This window comes from Eucyclogobius newberryi, unplaced genomic scaffold, assembly GCF_026437365.1.
Source record: "Eucyclogobius newberryi isolate DKJ021-1_F unplaced genomic scaffold, fEucNew1.0.hap1 SCAF_21, whole genome shotgun sequence".
In the NCBI taxonomy this organism is placed as follows: domain Eukaryota; kingdom Metazoa; phylum Chordata; class Actinopteri; order Gobiiformes; family Gobiidae; genus Eucyclogobius; species Eucyclogobius newberryi.
This window is the reverse complement of record NW_027315846.1, coordinates 18,932,742-18,956,377: the sequence shown is the minus strand read 5'-3', so window position 1 is coordinate 18,956,377 and position 23,636 is coordinate 18,932,742. Positions and strand designations below refer to the sequence as shown.

At 40.0% G+C, this 23,636-nt stretch overlaps 1 protein-coding gene across 1 annotated transcript in view; it reads right to left on the bottom strand.

Moving 5' to 3' along the window:
- LOC140371097 (ryanodine receptor 3-like) overlaps window positions 1-23,636 on the bottom strand; it is a 113,545-nt gene that overhangs the window by 72,329 nt on the left and 17,580 nt on the right. Inside the window, exons 2-3 of the mRNA XM_072458399.1 lie at window positions 7,978-8,097; window positions 374-478 (exon numbers count right to left, since the gene is read on the bottom strand). Coding sequence (XP_072314500.1) covers window positions 374-478; window positions 7,978-8,097 — 225 coding nt within the window. The remainder of the gene's footprint in view (window positions 1-373; window positions 479-7,977; window positions 8,098-23,636) is intronic.

The window sequence follows — 23,636 nt, the reverse complement described above, 5'->3', positions numbered from 1 at the left end:
ATGAGATATACCAGCTTTAACATTAATCAAAATAAAATAAAAAGGAGAAGATAAATCAAGAGATTTTGTTCATTGATTTGAATGACCTTCTCATAATAATATATATAAGTCTGTAACAAGTTTAGCTGTAACCATTATTTCTAAGCACCAGTTCAATCCCCATACACGCAACAACAGACAAAGAATTACCACTAGAGTCATTCATATTCACTGAGCCACTGAACCGTGCGCACCTACAGTCCCAAAGCCACTCTTGCATTAATCCTCTTAATACAGACACTGAATATGTTATAAATGCCAAGCTTTGCTATGAAAATTAAAGAAATTGTAGTCCATGGTGTGTATGATGGAGATACATGTAAAGAACACTCACCCCTTCACTGTTCTGTCCACTCTTGGCCAGCATCTCCTGCAGGGCGCGCACCGACAGGGACTGTTCCAGCACAAAGGTGCAGATGCACAGGTCTGGAGGTACATACTAGGAAGGAAACAAGAAACGCAGATTTGAATTGTGTGATACAAGTTATTTGTATAAGTATACATTATAATAATAATAATATAATTTTTCCATTAGTCCTGACTCGGCTCGGCTCTGTGCTCGTAGCCACACTCAGCCCTGGATGTATTTCCATTACAACTGATACTCAGTGGTGCTGTGTAAAACTGGACGAGTGCTTGACACATTATAAAACATCAGCAGAACTGCCACAGTAAACACCAATAAAGAAGACTGAAGCAGAAGAAGACAAAGAGGAAGAATACAAGCACGGGAAACAACAAACAGGATGAAACTTTATTACTCATTTCTCGTAAAGCTTTAAAGTTAAACTACAGCGTTCTAATCCATGTCCTTGTTGTATTTTCCTCTCCAATTCAATTGCACCCAGTCCTCAAAACATCCAGTTTGAAGCATTCTTTATAAAAAATAAAACATGAGGCAAATGAGTTTGTTTCTAATCCACGCTGGAAGAGTTGGTGAAGCTGCTGTAGATTACACAGTAAACACTTCCTGTGCAGTTTATCATCAACTTTCTGTGCATTAAAAGATTTTATCTGCACTACTGCACCTCATTTCAAAAATGATAAATACACAGTTTGGACGTACATCTAAACTAGAAGTGCAGCGCTCCCCTCATTTTCTTTATTGTCTCAAAGTGAGTGGTTTTACTCTGGAGGAGGAAGCAGCTGATGCTAGCTGTGCTAGCTTTAGCACAACTTGTGTTTATTATTGTGGTAGTAAGTGTGTGGACTTTTTCACCATAGTTCAGTCTTTGCTCCCGGGGGTCACACCGATGTTATCACTCTCTTGATGTCTGTGGTCTGCAGTTGATGTGTGATAAAATGTGAATATAATGAGTATATTTCTGTGATGTATTTTATCTGCATAATAGTGATATTTTATCTGCATCATTCGTCTAAGAGAAGAACGGGTGTGTGACAAACTGCATTTATTTGTGAAGGGGTCATAAAGATGGGCCAAAGAATGTTGCCCCAGGGGGGGAGTTGCACCACCCCTTGCAGGCTTTATCTCTACGGAAAAATACCAAGTGCCTTGATGTGAGGCTGACCAATGAGAAATGTGACCCGCCTATTCCAGAATATCTAATAAAACCAACCAGCATGGGAAAAAACAGGGTGAGACGCAGGAGGATCACGCAAGCTGCTTACAACAGCTTACGTGATCAGTCCCCGCGTTTTCTCCCATGCATGCCACACAAATGTCTGATATTTTCTGTGTCGTTTCATATTCTAAGTTGAATTGTGTTCTCAATGTGTTACGGAATAGCATCGGTGTATGTCTAATTCCATGACATGATGTCGTTTATAAATGGTTCAGACTGTGAACTCGTGTCGTGCGCAGCTTGTTTAGGGAGGACACAGAGGTGTTCTGTTCCTGCTGCAGAAACATTACACTTTTACCCAATCAGTGTCTGACGCTCTGTGGACGTCACGTTTAGTCCCTGCTTGGATCGACCTGGCCCAAGGGGGGACAGGGTACTGGAAAAGTCAAGTTGGTACAAGTGGGAAAAGGCCATAAGTAGATTAACTTAACTTCCCCAAATGTATTTTGATAAACAAAAATAATTAAATGTAAATTAATTAAACAAAATATTACATCTTTTCAATAGTGAAAAAGTCCTAAAATGTTGCACATAGCAGGAAGCTGAAACCAATGAATACATCAATTCTTTCTCCGTAAATTTGGATTTTTTATTTATTTTTCAATCAATTATTTATATAGAATCAGAATCTTATTAATGGCCACAAAAACAATTTGATGGAATGTTCTTTTGGTACAGCGTTGCATTGCAGGATTGTAGTTGTGTAACATTTCTCATCTTTAAAAACTTCTTTCAATTGCCAAGCTGCACCAAAACCACAACCATCTGTATGTGATCCAAATTCATAAAAATGTATATTAAATAAACACAACTTTCTGATCAGGTGTTTCAAACACCTTGCTGACCAATACTCCAGCATCTGTTCTGTCATTAACCCAAGCACCCGTGATGGGGGAATCTCCATGCAATCCTATCTCCTGTCAACTCCAATTTTGATTAAGTGCCTGAGAGAAATGGTGCAATCTAAGCGAAAAACAGTCCCAGATATGAAGCGTATGTTGAAATTGCTCCACAGGGGATATTTGGATTAGATGCTCACTCATAAAAATCATGCCGAGTTGTGCATTTTCCCCACTCTTCGAGCTCGGTTGTCTTAATTGAGTGGGCGATATTCATTAAAAGGTGCTTTAAAAATAGATTAAGTGTACTCGGTCATTTTGATGCACTTAAATAAGCCAAGTCTGTGGGCCAGAGTTTATGGGGGAATAATGAAAAGGAGAAATGCCCATAAGCAAACCAGGCCAAAACAAGGGACATGGGAGGAAATACAGTGACAGAATGAGGATTTAGGATCAGTGTGAGGTATGGCTCTGAGATAAATGATGGCCGTTTCTTGATGGCACCTTCGCTGGCCTCTTTACTGAGCATCCAAACTCCCAAACTGGTTCATTCAGACAGTTCTAACCTCATTGCAAACTTTGCAGAACCCACGCTGAGGCTGGATTATAGATTCTACAAACAAAAGATTAAATTGCAATTTTGTTCAGAATGTTTGATTTAAAAAAGCTGGTGATAATATACAAGAGAAATTGTTGAATAAATAATGTGAATACAAGTAAATTAAAGGTGGTATGGACGATTTTTTTTCAGCAATTTTTTATCATATTTCCTCGTGGCGTGGATAAATCATTTGTCCTGCCACGTATCAATCATAAAACGCACCTATCGCTCACCTGCAGCCGCGTCAGGCTCGCCCCCACGTTTCCGCGTGCCTAAGCGCATGGATCTATCATAATATAGTTCCCTCAGTGTACGGGGCAAAATGAAGACGGAGAAAGACAGTTCGAGCTGACGCAGAAGTGGACAGAAATCTACTGGAGACGAGAGATGCGATGCGCTCCGTCGCGCTAATAAACAAACGCACGTGTGTGTTGTATCAGTCCGCACGGGGAGTGCGCATGCGCACTTCCGCCTGCGTTCTCAAATCGCCGAAAAATCGTCCATACCGCCTTTAAGTCATTCACAGGTGAGGACTATATATGCAGAAGCAAAACTAATGATGACCAATGTGTAGGACTGTCACTATATCAACTTATTGTTCTATAAATAACAGTATTTTCCTGTGTATAATTTCTTGTGTGTTGTTGTTGTTGTGTACTGTAATTTTTTATTTCAACAAAAATATTTGAGCGTAGAGCTTTGAAGAGAGTCGAAAAATAACTAGTGCGTGTGTACATTATAGAATTGTATCATGTTTTGTTTGTTGTCATTGTTGTTTTGTGTTTTTTTTTCTCTCTCCATATTTTCTGAATGAAATAAAATCATTAAATTAATTAATTGATTCAAACATACTACAAAAATGTTGCATTCTGCTTGTTTTCTTTATTGCTTGTAATGCTATTGTACAATTAGAAAAGGGTTTATTGCGGTTTTCCTGCTTAGAAGTTATTGTGACATGACATAACGACATAAAGCAGTTTGAATCTTATCGTAGCTGGCTCCTTATATGGTCGACACAGTTTGTATATATACTTTGCACAGGATTAACATTGAATACACTGTACACCTTTGACCTGAGTTGAAGAAAGGGGGGGTTGAGTGAAGCGTTAAGAGATGAAGGGTGACCACTTCTGTCAGCAAGTGCATTTTAAGCCAAAGAGGAGGGCGGCAGCTTTATTGCGACAGTGAGTTTACGACCATTTGCGGAGAAAGAATGCAGTTAAATCATATATTGTTTGAAAAAAAAAGTCTGTCATAATTGAATAGCATTTTTTTGGCCTTACAAAGTTGCACATCAATGCCAGTAAGTCAGACGCTATAGGCATGTCCTCTTCAGTGGACACAGTGACAAGTGGAAGAAGCCCGGTCATATATCACAATCACGCTCCTCTCAGCCTGATTGATGCCGCCTTTGAACCACGCGCAGTTTAAATCTACCACTTCCTTCACTTTGTCTCGTTTTCCATCCTGTAACAAGCTTACGAATACAAGAAATAAGGAGGAATCTAATTTAGCGTTCCCCCCAAAAATTGCCGTCTTTGATTTGTTGCGATTGGGTTGTCATTGGTCCCAGGGGCAGTGCGCTGGCTTTTCATAAAAATGCCACGCAATGAAGACGGAGTGCACAGAGAGCAAGCATCCATCACATGCGTCAGGGCTAATTACCATTCAATATTGGGTGAAAGGATCAGAACCAACACAAACAAACTGGCTGGAGCGCAGTTAGATGAGGGTGAGGGCCGGAGTGGACAGATAATGACGACAAAAAATGTATTTGCTAACAATGTCGATAATGTGAGATTCAAACAGTCGTAGGATGAGTAAATAGAGTGGCAGAGTGGTTAGCGTGCCTGACTTTTTGCATCGGTAATAAATATACAGTATGGTGGGTTTGATTCCAATGCAGCCTTACTCACAGTTAGAGTTGTGACAATAACAAATACCTATAAAACTGTGATAAAAAGAGAAAGAAAGTATTATAAGAAACATAATAGTTTTTATACCACCAAGATGCTTCTCTTCATTGTTGTTTTCACTTTAACACAAGTGCAATTCTATACTACCAAATTATGTACCATAAGAAGTCTTTTTACCTCGCATTTTGAAACTGTAAGAAATGTAAATAGTTATAGTGAAATCAACATTAATCGCAATTATCTTGGACATGATAAATGTGACACAGAATTTCAGTATCATCCCATATACTCGGATCCTCCCTCTTGTTTTCCACGGTAAAATACTTATTATGCATATGATGTGTACATTGAAATGGAAATGTTTGTCATGAGTGAACCATATTGCTGATATAAAAGAAATGAAGGACATGAATTTGTGTAGAAAAGCAATTCCCGTAAGAGAAATACACATAAGAGAAAATGAAATGGAAAATGAAAATCTGTGACTAGGAACAAAATGTACTATATGCTACATCTTGCAATTGCTATCATCTTATATTATCTTAAACCAATTCATTCATGTAGCTTTTATAGCCACCTTACAAATGTAATAGTGCAATACATCTGCAGTGATGTGATAATTCAAACCATATTTTCAAACACCATCAGCTGTTCTGCAGGATTGATAATCATAGATCAAAATTAAAAGAGGGTCAATATGGACGGGCCATTAGCAGCACTAATGTCACATTAAACCTGTGCGAGGTGTGAGCATCTCTGTTACCCTCCAGGAGCAATCAATAACTCGTAATATCTCTATAACTCTGTGGTTTTCTTTCCTCCTAGTGAGCGCGGCAAGATCCTAATTTAAATTGCTAATACATAATTTTACAATGCGCTCTCCTGATTACAAACAATGTGATCTAATTCAATTGTGCTCATTAAAACTTTGCACTAGACGAGCAGCAGATGTGTCAGCAGTTGCAAGTGTGCAATAACGCTATAGGCAATTACGCCAGCGTTTATGAAAAACAATCCATCAGATGCATGCAGCGGTGTCATACTGGGGAAGCGTCATGCACTGGGGTCTTAAAGAGAGGATGTTCACGCAGATGTGGAATAAAGACTTATATAATGTCGTGTAACTGTTGCTCCGACGTTAAAGCGACATCTTTCAATTCGTTGTACCAGAATTGTCTCTGTATTCCCTCCACGGTTTTATAAGTCTGCGCCTTTGGGCAAGAATGTTTGTGTTTGTATGTGTTTGTCTTTTAATCTCAACCAAATGTTTCTGTTCCTCTTAGATAAGTAAAGAACATGGACATAGGAAGGGCACCATGCAATAAAAAAACTATATACAAATTATATGTAACTTAAATCAGATTTAACTCCCTGTAATACCCGATTTCTTTCATATAATAAAATCAAATATAGGTATATTGTAAAAGTAGATATTCAGGTGAAAATGAGTCCATTGAGCACTCTCTGCATCAAATTATAAACCATGTTATTCTTAGCGAGGCAGGGAATGCGTCGTTAGCATGCTAGTTGTTGTTAGCATGCTAGTAGTTGTTAGCTTTACCCAATCTGGTCTTTGAAAGTTGTGAAAAGCGCTTATAACTCATTGTGGTGAATAAATGTGATGCTCTAAAGGCATTAGGTAAGTGACATTAACTACTTCAGTTTTTCCCGTTTTGAAGGTACAGCCCCTTTAATATCTTGACATGATTGACTAGATATTTCTTTAATTATCATCCACACTGTGAATCCTTCGTTTGTGAAGATGAGCAGCGTTCTGTGCTCGGCTTCACTGAGCGCCTGTTGGACCAAAACATCAACATTTACTCTGGCGTTTCCACCGCGCGTACGTCTGAGTGAGTTAAACCTTTCATTACACAAGATCCACTTTCCAGACCACTGCCTCCAGCGACATTTCTCTGATTACAACATAAACGTGTGAGGTAAACGTGTGAGTAAAAATAGCTACATTATATATCGGGCAACAACATGTTTGAGAAATGTATTGTGTGCTAACATTATTTCATTATTTTCAGCATTGGTTTGGTGATATTTAAATACATTTCATATACATTTAGGAAAACCTTGAACATATTTTATGGCAAAACTATTATTTGTCTAACTTAACTCTGCATACCTGTCTAGTTTCAGAACAAACTGTACAACATATTGCACTGATTTGTTCCCTGTGTCTGTCATGTGTTAAGATAAAACCCACAATAAACGACAACACTTCCAAAAAGTTGCAGTTTGGACCTTTATATCAGATGGACCGATATATCAGGCCGATATTTGACTTTTAGTGTATTGGTGTAAAATAGTCTGGTTTGGCTCACCACCTGACCAAACGAAGACATTTATTACACAGCTCTTAGTTTTCTTACTTTTGCACTGTGCAATAAGCCTGTGGATCAGTTGTAATTTCAATAATCAATCGACACCCTACATCTCAGCACGGACATATCACCAGAGCTTATCGCCCATCGGTCTCTACTTCTGACCCACTTGTTTAAAATGTAGATTTTCTTTTGCCAAATAACTTTAAATAATTTTCTTGATAACAATATTTGCTGGTATCAGATGTCAATAAGTTAAAAATGTATAGCAAGTCCTGTGAGTTGTTGTGGTACAGCTTTGTTGTTACATTTGTGAAATTGTTCATATGTTGTATTATATAATTTGTTGTACTTTTTATGACGATTGTGTGAATATACAGCCAACTCCTGGGCTGCGTTGCTCTTCATTTCCTTATAAAACGTTCCAAACTGCCCAATATGTAACAGCCAATATTATAATGCGATAATCACTTCACTTTGTGTCAGAGATTGCTCTACTCAATTATTTTTTAATGTTGTTCGTATATCATGCTTGCCAATACACTTTTGCTGGCCAAAACTAGCACCTGTCATGTGGATAGACATCTGAAGCCGGGACATCCCACGCTGCTTGTACTAACTGTTTCAAAACAAGCCGCTCGGCCCCGGTCTTGTCTGTGTACGCACCTTTGCCTCTGATGTGGGCTCCAGGTAGCACAGCCGGTTGCCCAGTCCCTCGGCGGCCAGGCACAACTTGCGGTTTTCCTTCTGAATGCAGGCCACGCACTGTAGCACCACTTCATCATCCTGTCGAAAGAAAGCACTCTTCAATCTGTGCACTTTGGGGAAATCACCACACACAGACACACACAGAGACACACACAAACACGTACACACACAAAGACACACACACACACATACACCAGAAACAAACTGTAAAACGGTTCAACTGATCTGCCCACAATAACCACAAACCAAAAAAGACTGCATGGCCCTCCCATATCAATAATCTGTTTTGTGTTCAGCCCAGGCTAATTGGGAGGTTTTCACGACTAAATACGATGATCAAACATCGTCTCTCCGTGGCTGATTGCTCTGAGCCAACCCAATCGTCTTTAGACTATTTACCAGGCTTACGCCGAACAAATAAGGCACAGGCAATTGATCGAAGCGTCACACATTTTAAGAAATAACAGAGGGAGAAAATAAATGTCTTTGTGGATATACAGACGCATCAAAATGAAGCTTTAAGTAGTTTGGGCTTAAAATGGTCTATCCATAACAGAATGATGATAAATATGATCCGTTACAATAGCAATTTAAAACATAATATTATGTGTTGAATTGGAAAAATAACTCAAAATGTGGTACACATGGTACAGGAAGGTTCCTGGAACAGGAAGCTGAAATTCACAAATAGGATGGAGTGAATTAGAATGCAGCATGTTTCATAAACATTGCTGCTAATTGACCACCGTGGACCAGGTAAGCTTAAATGTGCAGTAAAAACATTAGTTTAATGAGAAAGAGGCATAGACCGGGATGAGCATATTGATTAAAAATTGACTGACTTGACCCAAACAGAGACACTAAAGATAAAACACTTTTCTAAACGATGAAAATGTGTAATAGCATAAATAGGCAAGTTGCAGTTGAAGTGGAAGTTTCTACACAGCCATTACTGTGGCAAATTGGTTAAAAAAGCGTAGGTTTTAAAATGTGCAATATCATTTTTTCCAACCATGTTATAAAAGTTTTCCCACATTTCCCACATCGGCTTATCAAGAGTCACATGTTCCATTCATGTTTGAGTAATCCTTGTCCTGAAATAAGGCAGGAGAGCTCAGGTCACTCCACTGCTTGGATTTTCTCAGTTGTGCAGTTTTGAACAGGAAGTCAGTGTTTTTTATTCAATTATCAAGCTGTTTTATATCAATATTGTGTTTTACAATGAACAAAATGTAAAATAATATGTGTTATAGTTATACTAAGTGGCAGAAAAACATCATATCTTCTTTATATACTGTTATTCCTCAAACTTAATCCTGAGAAGGACTCCAGCTCTGGAGTACAAAGTTAAACTTCAATAAAACCTTCCCAAGCGACTGCATCACATTATGTCTCAGATGAAGACCATGAGAGGAACTCACTTTTCATCAGTATTTTCTCATCAACTACAAATTAATTGCCATATTATGAAGCAGACTCTGTTAGCTAATTAACATCAGTTAAGCAACCCATGCATGGCTGTACTTTAAGTAGTGCATCACAGGGACACAAAGTTGGTGCTAATTAGTGTCTTAGTCCTAATAATGAGACACGGAAAATCCAACCTTGCAGCATCTCTGAGATTGTGATTGGTTTTCAATTTGAATCAAATTGAAAACAAAATGATGATCATGTCTTGATTTTGCAGACCTGGCGAACAGTGGAACAGACACGTTCTTCCTGAGAGGAGCAGAGAGAGCTGAAATGTGCTGATATAGGCTGCAATGAACAAGGAGGAGGGAAATTGTGCACAATGGCCAGCTGCATTATTTAATGTGAAGGCGATTGTGCTGAGAGCAGAGTGCAGCTTGGTAGTAGTAAGAGTAAAGCACACCATTAGGTTGGGCCCTTTGCATGGGAGAGGCATAAAGAAGACACCAACACATTACAGGCCGATACGGCGCAGTAACTCTTGCCGTGTTTAGTCGCATTGCAGACAAATAAGAAAAAGCCTCGGGGTGTGTAAAACGCTGCTGTGTCGCACTCTTATACAGGCTGACACGTTGAAGGGTTGTTTGTGCATTTAAGGTTGTGTCAATAAAATATGTGGAAACAGGGAGAAATGCAAGGAGTCAATATTGCATTACAAGCTGCAGTCTCCTCTGTTCTCTGTTAGCAAAGGGATTTATGAATCTACACAATGTTGTGATGACAGTCAGAACAGCACAATATTATGTAACACAATAATACTTTTGTATTAAGAAAGTAAGGGAGGCAAATGTCAACAAAAGTGAGCACAAAGGTTTACGTCAGAGGGGAACGGTTCACCATTAACCTTATTTTGTATCTGTAGGGATTTCTTCAAATTCAGGGGGAAATGTTTTGACTTTGAGGTCTTGGATTTCTTGAATGATCTGAACTTGGCCTGACTTACACTCTTTACCAATACTTTGTAAAAATGTAAATTGAGCCAGTATATTTTTGACTGCTAATTTTAAATAATTCACATAAAGCAACAAACAAACAAAACAAGAAATCGACTGATATTGGATCTTTCATGTCAAATGCCAATATGTAGGTGCGATTTGGACAATTTTCCTGAAAATACATGATCTTGATTCACAATAAGCTGTAATGCTGTCTATAGAGCACAATGCTCTATATTACAAAATTCAGAATTTTTATTTTTAGAAATTGTTTTGAGATATCTACAAGCCTGTTTTACAACTAACCATCAATGGAGCAGTGTAATTATAGTTTATGCACTGCCCTCTTTGCACTAAAGTGCACTATTAGCAGTTATTTGCATGGCCCCAGACTAAATATCAGCCAAAGCTGTACCAGATTTTTTCACGCCATTAAGTAAAATCTGCTTTGCATCTATTCAGGTGAAAATGAGTCCATCTTTGCATCTAACAGTTATAGAGGCAGATGGACCTCTGACTGTATTTACTAGGTCTACGAGGTCCACTTGAAACAAAAACTGGCACAAAGTTTAACTATGTCAGCATAAATAAACAAAACTGAACTTTCACAATAGCCTCAGAAAGTGGTGACATTACTGATTGTTGTCACTTAAATGATTTTAAGACATAAGATGAATATGACAACATGATATACAAATAAAGAGCAACATTTGTCAATTTCTATGTTTATATTTCTTTAAAAAACAGTAAATCTTCCATAGAGTTGTATTGGTCCTTGTCCAGCATCTGAGATTATGACAATAAGAATTTCAATCAAAATTCTAGAACGTAAAATGGACCTATGATAGTGCAGTGTTTTATTTTATTCAGTCTATAAAAGCTCTTTGTGGGGAATAGTTATTAGCTAAGTGAGCAGAACACGTGGACTGCTGAAAATATTTGAAAATGAACTAGTTCTGTCTTTCATGTTTTTAAGACAGAAACGTCTTTAAGGACGTTAGCCGATACATATCTGCCTACCACTATTTAAAATATGAATAATGATGAAATAATGAATATAATATGTGGACAGCCTCATTTAAATGTGGTTAGAGGCTAGTGCTAACACGATCAATATTAAAGAGCAATTGGACAGCTTGGATTGAACTCAAATATAGTCCTTGGGGCACATCATTGCTGGTGCTAAAACATGCAGGTCATACAGAGAGACAGCCGCTACACCCAGGTCATAAGGACAGTAGCACCGCCCCTCCCCCCGCCCACGCAGCCCACACATAAACACACCGGACATGTCAGTCTGTCAGGGTGCCAACGGGCCCCATTCATCTTTTATCAAACAGACTATAGAGTGTCCATGAGCGAGCCCTTCCCTTCTGAAGTAAAGCCGAAGTCTTCTCCTCTTCCTCCACCATGACACCCATCCTCTCACTGTTATCAATCATTCATAAACTCGCTCTCGTAAGTGGTGTGAGCAGGCCTGGGAGAAAAGGTAGCATGATGGATACCTCTATTTGAGAAGGGTCAGCGAACACAATCTGATCAACACATCCAGACTTTGGAGGTTCAGGGAGTCGTTTGTTTGTGTACAATCCATTTCAAACGGCAATTAAAATGCCGCAATTATAGAAAAAAGTCCAGGGATTTTCTTATTAATGATCTGTCTCAGTGGTGAGTGTTAGTTATCACAGCTGTTGTCGGTGCACAATATTTATCTCCACAACAGGGCACTGCTTTACAAAGAAAAGCATATCCATCAAAAACTGGATATATTCGTAAACCTTTTAGACATGGCCCAACATGGTCTTGTTGTTGTGACTGATAAATAATATTATATATATTATCTATTCATACAGCAATATTCATACCTTTAAATTGATGGAAAGGCCTACAAATGAATGTAAAGTAGTAGTTTCTGATGTGATATAATTTGTTGTATTTGTCTATAGAAGGAATATTGGTCTTATATATTGGGAAATCTAATATTCTTCAGACTGAAAGTAAAAAACAGAGTAAAAAACATACAACAATATACTAATACTTTTGTTGTTTGTCTTACTTTATGCAATACTTTACTGGTTGACACATTCTGGTATTCTTGTATATTTTTCTGTGTCCTTCAGTTGGTCGTAGAACTTTAGATTTGATTAGTACAGACCAATAAACCAAAGAAAAATGTCTGATCCTGATGAAAGAGATCAAAATGTTTTTTTCTTTTTTAACCAAGAACTGGGCATAGTCAATAGTCTCTAACATGGGAGATTGTGGCAACTGTAATAAATGATATGTTATGATGACAAATCATTTTCTCGACCCTGGAAAAATGATGCGCCAAACACAAAACAGCCAAAACTAAACCGCCCAATGTGATTATCAAGCTCCATTATCAAACTAAATACTCTTTTCAAAGTTGTTAAACCATCCTATTTTGGACTGTGTTGAATCGACATTGAGGATATGTCAAGGGCACCTTCACAAATGAATCCTTTACCACTGTGGTTTGTTCTCTGGTGTTGGCCAACTCTTTCTAGTGTCCTCAAGCATTTGTCAGATCCACTGTGCATTTCCAACACACAGTGAGAGCGAGAGAGCGCTCTCTACACACCATAACAATAGTGTAAAATCCCATCCTCCTCTTGGGTGCTGAGTGATGGAGGAGCATATCAATGAGCAAGCTGTAACCAGAATATTTCCCTGGTTCTTTCAGCCAATCACACGCGCTCTTGCAGCCATGTCATTGGTGATTGGAGAGTTTTCGCTTGGTGACAGGCACAGTACAGTATCTATGTCACTCGACTAGACCAAATCGAATTGAACCATCGTTTGACTCCTCCACAAAGAAGCAGCTTTGACCTTAAAGGCGGCAAGCAAAGTCAAGTTACATGCATCTAAATGAGTGATGCATCTCTAGTATAGTAAAAGTAGAATAGTTACACATCTTCCTGTTCAGCCTTATATATGTTCTGATATCACAAAAGAGCAGAATCGACTAAGAGCAGATTTTGCCTTAATTTTATTACATTCCCATTCATTTACAAACAGAACTTTCTGAAAGATAAAGCAAACTGAATGTGACATAAACAGCCAGATAAATAAAAAAAGCACTTTAAATTTAGGTTTACCTTTGTTTGTCATATGACTATAAATGCTATGTATATAGAAATAAATACTATATAAATTATAATTGAAAGGCTTTTTTGAAATTCTCACATTATCATTTTATAGTTTATATGATTATATTGTGGCCTGAATAATCAAAATGATTGATTAATCGTATAATCGTCTCCATGTATCCACGTTTGGAGCTGGCACAGACACTCATTACACATCTCTCAACACATCTCTAATCATAAATGTATTTTATTAAATATAAACATTGCAGACAGTTATTGGCGTTTCAACCGTTTCTAAAAGGCAATCTGAGATAAGAGCTGCTCTACAGAAATGCCCTGAGCGTTAGTGTGAAGAGGTCTGCAGCATTCACACAAGTACAAGCATTAGCTCAGTGTAAGAAGCCCCATCACTGCAATGCACACAGCTCCTTTCCCACAACATCCTCAACTACTTCCACCGTATGAGCTTTGGTTTATGAGAGTCTCAACATATTTTAAGGCCCAACAAGTGAATGGAATACAGAAGTAAAATGAGTTGTGCGTTTAACGTTCTCAGGCCTGCGCTTTGCCAGGAGATTGAATTGCTTCACTATTTCATGTGTAGCACCAATGTCTCCCATAGGGCTGTTATTGCCAGAGCGTTCACCGTGTTACATTCAGGCACGGCTTCACCAACACATATTAGCCTCTAACGTTTGGGATATTCAGTTTGAAAAATGTTGAATATGACACCAGAAAGAGGTTCAAGCCGTTATATACCAGTATTTGCTATTATTTGCAAAGATATATTGTGTTTATGTTTGCTATATCATTATAATTTATGATGATATGTTGATCTTTATTTTATATTTTGGATGTCTCAGTCTTCACTTCTGTTCAAAAACTACAGCTGCAATTTCTCCCTGGCCCTTTATGGTACGTTCCAATAAATGTCATAATAGCAAAGTGCTGCACTGCTATGCTGATGGCTGCAGTAGGCGAGCATGGAGCACTGCTAAATCCAACATGTATCACCGATAAAGACAAACAAGTATGTACAGAGATAAGATATAAGATAAGATATTCCTTTATTGTCCCACATGGGGAAATTTCATTGGTGCAACGCAGGTAGATACAGAGGTAGATACAGAAGAACAGATCACTTATAGGAAGTCTGAAAAACACTTTCAGTAGAAGATCTCCTATAAATAAATAAAAACTCCCATAGACAAATAAATAAATAAATACATAAATACCATTGCATGTGATCACGACAGTAATTGCACATGAATATGTGTCACGACAGCACATAGGTTGCACATAAATTGCACATGAATTCCAACAGCAATTGCACATATGACAGAATTGCACATGGTTAGGTCAGTATTGCGAGTGTTCAGTACTAACAGTTTTTGTTATAAAGTCTGACAGCAGCAGGAAGGAAAGACCTACGGAACCTTTCCTTCACACAGCGAGGGTGGATCAGATGGTGTTTTGATTGAATAAAGATGGCTCAAACATGCAGGAGCCACTCTAACTTGAAGTGATCAGATGGGAAACAACTATAACATGGTAAAAAGCACTTAAAAGTAAATGTTGTATATACTGTGTCCCCTTTAAACAAGCAACACCCCATGTGCATGCTTTTTATCTCTTCATCAAGTCGGTGACAGAGCAGCAAGCACTTTAGCAGAGAGGGTCCCAAGTTCAACTACAGAGCGTGACATGGTGGCTTGTGAGTCCCTGTGCTGCACTGCAGTCGCCCACTGCTCCTGACAGGTCGCCCAGGTGTACTGGCCCACGGATGGATTGATAACCCACCCGCCTATTGTTTTGTTAGGATCGACTCCCCGCTCGGTTAGATCCACAGGTTGGCGGTGCAATCGCAGCTGCCTCATGTGAATACTGCCGTTGTGTCCTTGGGTAAGACATTTAACCCAACTCCCCCCCTTTGACTGCCTTGATGGTAGAAAAGCGCTGTATAAAGTTGACCATTTACGTTCTAAAATATCAGAACTATTTATTTCATATTAAAATACGGAGTCAAATAAATCAGACCAGTGTTGCGTATAATATTCCCAATAATCCAAACTAAATCCAAGTAAAGGATTTTGAAGCTCTAAGGATTTTGACAATGTAAACTGACCTTCAGTGACATTTCCTCTGTCACACACTGGTGCAAACTGGGCTTAAATGTTTAAATAAATACAGAATCAGACATTTGCAGAAACAGCTTGACAAATCCCTCTCAAGTCATCCCCTTTTCCCAGCTTCTCTCTCCTCCTCCGTCTTTGGGTTCACATTTGCTCTGTCTTCTCCTGCTTGATCTTGGGCCAAAGAATCTGGTGAATCAACAGCAAATTGATCCGAGCGAGTGAAGCGGGCCCCCGGGAGCCAGCACAGAGAGGGTGAGGAGGGAAAGAGGAGGGAAAGAGGAGGGAAAGAGGAGATTTCACAGGAGAGAGTGGCTACAGTGGACCACAGCCTTTGTCCTTGTGTGACACTGTACTGTGTAATGCGTCTCCGTCCTGACCAGGGGCCCGCTGCCAGCTCTGCGTACACAGGTTGGCTCCGGCACATACAAGGATGTTTTGTTGTAGGGAGATTGGTACAGGAGTTGGGCCACTGCAGGGCAAAATACAACTTTACATCACACCCCTGACGAGAGCAGTCTCCTCCACTGTCCTACACAGGTTCTAAAACACTGCAGCTCGAGCCAAGGGACTTCTCAAACAGCACTGTAGTGATATGAGTGGCGATTCTTACTGAAATAACACTTATCCTAATAAATGCACATTAACTTCTTCTGGATAACCCCACATGACAAGTCAAGTCAAGGCCAATTCATGGGTTTCAGGGGGAAGGATGATTAGAAGGATTCGGCATGGCAACGGTCCTATGATTATATAGCAATAGTTCTATCCAATCAAAATATTCTTTTGAACATAGTGAATGGGAAAACGGTCCTCACAAAATCTTTCAACTCAGGAAGGAATCTTTTGCCTGAAACCCAATAGAGGTTTTACAGGCGGCATCCCAATATTTGTGAGTGTCAACAGTGAGTTATGAAATGTTCTCCTGTAAGAGCTGCTGCAGCCTAGAAACAAATTGAAAAGTCTACAACTTTACTGAATATTTAGTTTGTACCTGACATTTAAAAAAGTTAACAGTCGTAGAAACCTAGATAAACAGAACACTGCAGCTACGCTCACATTTATCACACAGTTGGACTGAGTGTGTTGAGGAAATTCATTTTTGTTGGGCAGTTAAAGTGTCCTAAATCTCCAACTGCCAAAAGCTAACAAGCTAGACAAGCTCTGCACTGTCGGAGAAACTACTTTTAGTTTCAATTTACTGTATTAAGTTGATCTAGAAAATAAAATAAAAATAAAAAATCATAATTCTGACACTCATTGCCAATCAGACAGAATATTGAGTTAGAAAAAAAAAATATGTCAGTGCATAACCTCTATTTGTTAAAGGAGACATATTATGTTCTTTTTCAGATACTTAATATTCAATTACGTCATTAGTAGATCATCATTTTTTGTCTTTTTTGTTTGTAAATGGCAATATTGATCTAAAATGGCTTAGTAATATAAACAGGTTCTTTGACTTCCTGTTAAAAACTGCAGAACTCATAAGCCCCGCCTCTTCATAGTGACATTTCAACATAAGCAAGAGATTGTTTTTTGTTTTTAAAGTGGCTACATGACATTTTAGAAGTCTACATGTATCACGCTGGGTCTTATTTATTTCAATAAACACAATGAACATAGGGGGTAGGTGAAAACAGCATTCTGAGCACTCGAGCCTCAGTTGCACCCTACAATACAAGATTACTCAAACATGCAGGAACCAATACAGCTATCAAACTAATGATGAGGAAACATTGTTGTTAATTTTGCGTACTATGTCCCCTTTAACACAGATTAAAAACTAGCCAATAGCAAAACAAAAATACAAAACGGTGTTATATAAAGCTAGCTGGCATATAATGTTAACAAAACAGACGTACAGGGTCAGTCAGTGCCTTATTACTTATGTATGCAAAGGTTGAAAAAAATACAATAAATGCCAATAAATCACTGCCAGATGAGACAATTATAGAAACTGACACTAAACTATTTTCCTAACTATTTAGATTTTAAATGGTCAAAAGAAAGTTCAATTTGTGGATAATAACTTGAGTCGCCTGCTTTGTTCCCATGACTAAGTGTTATATGTGTCAATGCTCATGTCGATGCAAACTACTGAAGAACGGAGCCGACAGAAGGATGGAGCGCTGGAAGAAGAAACTGACCAAAAAGGGGAGAGTCTTAGCCCAAACGCACATCATTAAAACTGAGTGGGGCCTAAATGACACTGTAAATGAATGTTGACTCCTTTAAAAGCTCGGCTGCTGCTGAAGGGTGCTGAGCATGACAGCTTCAGAGCCTGTTTTTCAATAGCGTGAGTGGCCCAAGGCTGGCACCAAATGTGGAACGGCATCAGGACTGGCAGAGATAAAGCGTCAAACACTTTACTCGCTGGCTCACAATGTGTGTAGTTGAGATTTATCAATACTCAGTCAAGTGCAATTGCATTGAGACTCATGCCACAAATGCAAGTCAATATTGCACAAAGAAAACGCCTGAGATTAAGCACTTTTAACAGCTCTCTCCCAATTTTCTTCAGTGTCTCGTGATGTTTCTTTTACGTGTCTCGTCAGCTGATTGACACAGGTTTGGCGCCGTCTTCGTCCCGGAAGAGGCAGGACGACAGCGCCATCTGTGGTCAGGAATTCTTCAGGACAGTGTCTCCAGTGTGGAATATTAAAAAGGCACCTCGTCCCAGGTTTTTAATCCCGTGGGCACGTTTCCGTACTTCAATTGCCTCCTAAATCCAGTGACGATGTTTATTGTCCTCTGTCCCAATGATGATCCATCCCATCCATCCCAGTCCACATTATGGATGGGGATGGAGCTAAACGGGACTATAAACCGGACAAATGTAGCTCTGAAGAAGATTGTGGTCAAAACAGATAAACAAGCAAACTCTGGTCTAAAAAATAACCTTTTAAACAGACACTGGCTCTCATTAATCAAGTCATTATTTACCCCAGAAGATTTCTGACCTAAAAAAATCATCACACTGTAACTGTAATAACGAATGACCCAATTTCAATCAAGCAGATCTTTCGTGTGCAGCAGGACAAAGAAAACTGTTACACAGAATGGTTGCGCTTCTCAATTTTTATCAAACAGCCAATGTGAGCAAGTTGTTTCATCCATTTGAAGTAGGGACAAATGAAATCCTTATAACAGCAGGGCATACCAGGTCAGTGTCTGAGTCGGAGCCATTAAAGCCCCCCCCCCCCCCCCCCCCCCTCTCTCTGCTCCTTTAATAAACCTGAAAAGCAAATAGACTTTGAAAACCTCCCGACAACAACCCTCCCCGCCTTCATCAACCTACTTTTCTGTCTTGCTGAGAATCATTTGCTCCCCAACACCAAAACGCCTTACGTCTAATTACCCAATCACCATCCGATCTCTTCATACGTCTGTGAGCAGTGGTTGCCATATGCACCGGGGCGATCCGTCTTCACCAGTGGACAGACAGATAAATTAGCCTGAAAAACCGCCACATTAGAACCACTCAGAGTACACAGCAGGAAACACATTCTGATTGGTTCGTTTTTGGTTATTCAGGGAGACGCAAGTGCAGATCAAAGCGGTTGCCAGGTTCAAAGGTATTACGCCTGGAAGAGGATGCAATACATCTCGCGGCGTTGCCTGTAACCTCCCATTGGGGGCTTTAATGCTACGTCAGCAACTTTGGGTTTCCACTGTCCAGGGCTATTGAAAGGCCAGGATAGTGCAGGAGGACGCGCTAGTGGAACTTTTTTAATTGCTTCGGTAAGATTCTTCCCCTGACTACGCTATAAGATGTAGCATACCATAGAGGCTGCTCAGGGTGGGTGGAGCAAAGGAAGAAAGCAGCTCCTGGTTTCTCTAATTTAGACTGCGGCTGTGGTAGAAGACAGAAAAAAACAATTGTGAGGTTTTTTTTTAGAAGAAACCATGAGAAACCGAACTAACAAGTGCATTTTTTACCAAAGGTTGAAACGGTTTCTTGCAGCTCTAATACGGTTTTATTTATTTATATAGAGAAACCCGAGTGAATTGAAATCACGGTTCATGTCAGGAGCAGCAGCTGGAGGAGAAGGATGGGGGACTGCAGGTGCTTTAGTAGCACTGTTCAAGACTAAACTCCATTACAAACCAGAAAAGTGGTTCTTTCATGATCTGTTGTGTGATCAACATATTTGTACAATGAAACATATGTTATAACAACAATGTAATTATATCAATTCTATAAAATATTTATCATCCTAAGATTTGGGCTTTAAAGCTGCTGAATTTTCAAACCACAAATAGGAGGAAGTAAGTATTTAAATCTATCTAACTTGTTTGTACGGTGGCAAAGGCGGTTAGGAGGAGATCATGGGTTCGATTCCCGGACCAGACCAACATCACATCATGATCTCTCTGGGTGGAGTCTGCATGTCCTCCCCGTGTTACCGTGGGTTCTCTCCGGGTTCTCCGGCTTCCTCCCACCGTCCAAAGACATGCAGTGAAGTGAACGTGAATGGTTATCTGTGTGTCTGTGTCTATGTCTATGTCTGTCGGCCCTGCGACGAGTTGGCCACTGTCCAGGGTGTACCCCGCCTACGGCCCAAAGTCACTGGGATAGGCTCCAGTCACCCGCGACCCCGAAAGGGAACAAGCGGTAGAAAATGGATGGATGTATGGATAACTTGTTCGTAGCTTTCACAAACCCTTTGGCACATTGTTATTATTCACATGCATTCATTTGTCTGGCATATACATCTTTAGGGCGCACCGCCAAAACCCAGTCAATCCTGCAGCTGCTTACGGTTCTTACTTCCGGGTTCATGATAGATGAGATACTTTTAAAACTCCAGATAACGTTTTGACAAGTAAATGGTAAGATTTATATTGCGCTTTTCTACCGTCAAGGCACTCACAGCGCTTTACATCAAGGAACCAGTCACCCATTCACTCACACACTAGTTTTCGCAGATACCAGGGGCAAGTCAGGTTGGGTGCTTTGCCCAAGGGCACAACAGCAGTATTCACATGAGGCAGCTGCAATCGCACCGCCAACCTGCGGGCCAGTGGATCTGACCACTCTACCTGAGCACTCTACCACTGAGCACTTTACCACTGAGCACTCTACCACTGAGCACTCTACCACTGAGCACTCTACAACTGAGCACTCTACTACTGAGCACTCTACCACTGAGGACTCTACCACTGAGCACTCTACCACTGAGCACTCTACCACTGAGCACTCTACCCCTGAGCACTTACCACTGAGCACTCTACCACTGAGCACTCTTACCACTGAGCACTTACCACTGAGCACTTACCACTGAGCACTCTACCACTGAGCACTTTACCACTGAGCACTCTACCACTGAGCACTCTTACCACTGAGCACTTTACCACTGAGCATTCTACCACTGAGCACTTTACCACTAAGCACTCTACCACTGAGCACTTTACCACTGAGCACTCTACCCCTGAGCACTCTACCACTGAGCACTCTACCACTGAGCACTTTACCACTGAGCATTCTACCACTGAGCACTTTACCACTAAGCACTCTACCACTGAGCACTTTACCACTGAGCACTCTACCCCTGAGCACTCTACCACTGAGCACTCTACCACTGAGCACTCTAGCACTGAGCATTCTACCACTGAGCACTTTACCACTAAGCACTCTACCACTGAGCACTTTACCACTGAGCACTCTACCCCTGAGCACTCTACCACTGAGCACTCTACCACTGAGCACTCTAGCACTGAGCATTCTACCACTGAGCACTTTACCATTGAGCACTCTACCACTGAGCACTCTACCACTGAGCACTCTAGCACTGAGCATTCTACCACTGAGCACTCTTACCATTGAGCACTTTACCACTGAGCACTTTACCACTGAGCACTCTACCACTGAGCACTCTACCACTGAGCACTTTACCACTGAGCACTCTACCACTGAGCACTCTTACCATTGAGCACTTTACCACTGAGCACTCTACCACTGAGCACTTTACCACTGAGCACTTTACCACTGAGCACTCTACCACTGAGCACTCTACCACTGAGCACTCTACCACTGAGCACTTACCACTGAGCACTCTACCACTGAGCACTCTATCACTGAGCACTCTACCACTGAGCACTCTACCACTGAGCACTCTACCACTGAGCACTTACCACTGAGCACTCTACCACTGAGCACTTACCACTGAGCACTTTACCACTGAGCACTCTACCACTGAGCACTCTACCACTGAGCACTCTACCACTGAGCACTTACCACTGAGCACTTTACCACTGAGCACTCTACCACTGAGCACTCTACCACTGAGCACTCTACCACTGAGCACTTACCACTGAGCACTCTACCACTGAGCACTCTTACCACTGAGCTACTGCTGAAGAAATGAAATCGGCTTCATTTCTTCCTTTCTTTGGAGCACAGTATACAAACGTGAACAAAAACAACCATTTGTATACTGCGGTCCAGAGAAAGGAAGAAATAAATGATATGTTGATGGCTACTTGCCAAAACATAATCTAAAATAACATGAGATAAAGTCCTGGACATCGGCCATCTGAGTGTGCGATGCAGTTTTCTTTTGCTAGAAGTTTCTGCTCTTTACATTAGCGCGTCTATAAAGATACTAGAGTGTGTTACAGCTTCATTTGAGAGAGAATACAGGGGAAATAAAATCTAAATTACTCACTTTGCGTACCCCAGTTTTAAGCAGGGTAAAGATAACTGCCTGTTACTGTAACTGCTAAACTGGTACTCTGAAGAATACACTGGTAGACCATCCAAAAGGACAGTTTATAATTGTATCTTCACACGATGGTGCATATAATGGCTCACAGTCTGTACCCACAGCCTCTGACCACCACTGCAACATTACAAACTGAAGAGAGTGGCATTTGAACCAACAATCTGGTTAATCCTCTGAGGATTGTAGCTTTAATGTGCATGTACTTATAATGTATATGTATTTGAAAACAGAAATACAAAGGACAGAGATGTCGGTTAAACAGTGTCAGTTTGTTTCTCTTCTTGGGCACGTCCTGCTGAGGATCAGCATCTGACAATTGCTGGTCAAGACATTAAAGAAGTGAAAGAGGTCAAATATCTACGTCTGATTGAGGACTTCTATTTGAAAGTCATGTTAAAAAGATTAGCTCTTGTATCACTTGTTAGTCACAGGCAACTCTATAACTAAACAGCTTCTATAATTAAACAACAGAATGATTCACAACAGTGCTGTACAAATATTAGACAAAAACACTGTTAGAACACACAATTCCCAGGTAATGCAGAGAATGAACTGTCTTAGCTTCGAAAATTGTATAAAGTTTCTTAATCTAAAATGTATTGTTTGCTCAGCTTCACGTGTCCTCGGGGAGTTCATTGTCCCGGTCAGGGCAGCGGGCTCCATCACACGAGGAGCTGACAATGGGAATAAGAAAGTGCCACAGAGAAAAACATTTGTCTTTCTCTGCCCAGTGAGCAAAACTCTGGAACTCTGGACCTGGACTTTTAAAAGCCAGTTTGAAAGAGAAGGACATGTGCTCACTAAAAGACTATTTGTGACGACTTTGTATACTTGATGACTTTGTATACATTTAAATGTAACTATGTATATATGTAAACCTTTGTCTGTAAAGGCCCTTCTAATGATGGACATTGCAAATGAGCCATGGCTATAAATGTTGCAGCGTTTTACATGTCTAATATACATACTTGTCCCTATCCAATAAATAAAAAAAATATAAAAAATTCATGTTGGCTGATCAACATTAATAATAATAATTATTTTATTTATATAGCGCTTTTCAATGACCCAAAGACGCTTTGACATATACAAAAAAGGGGGGGGGGTATTTCCAGACAGGGGGGACAGCACGTACTACACAATAATATACACATTGAATCTATTGCTGCTCATTTTACCTTACTTTTTTAAACAATTAAAATATTACATTTATATCAGAGTTACAACTGACTGAATATTAAA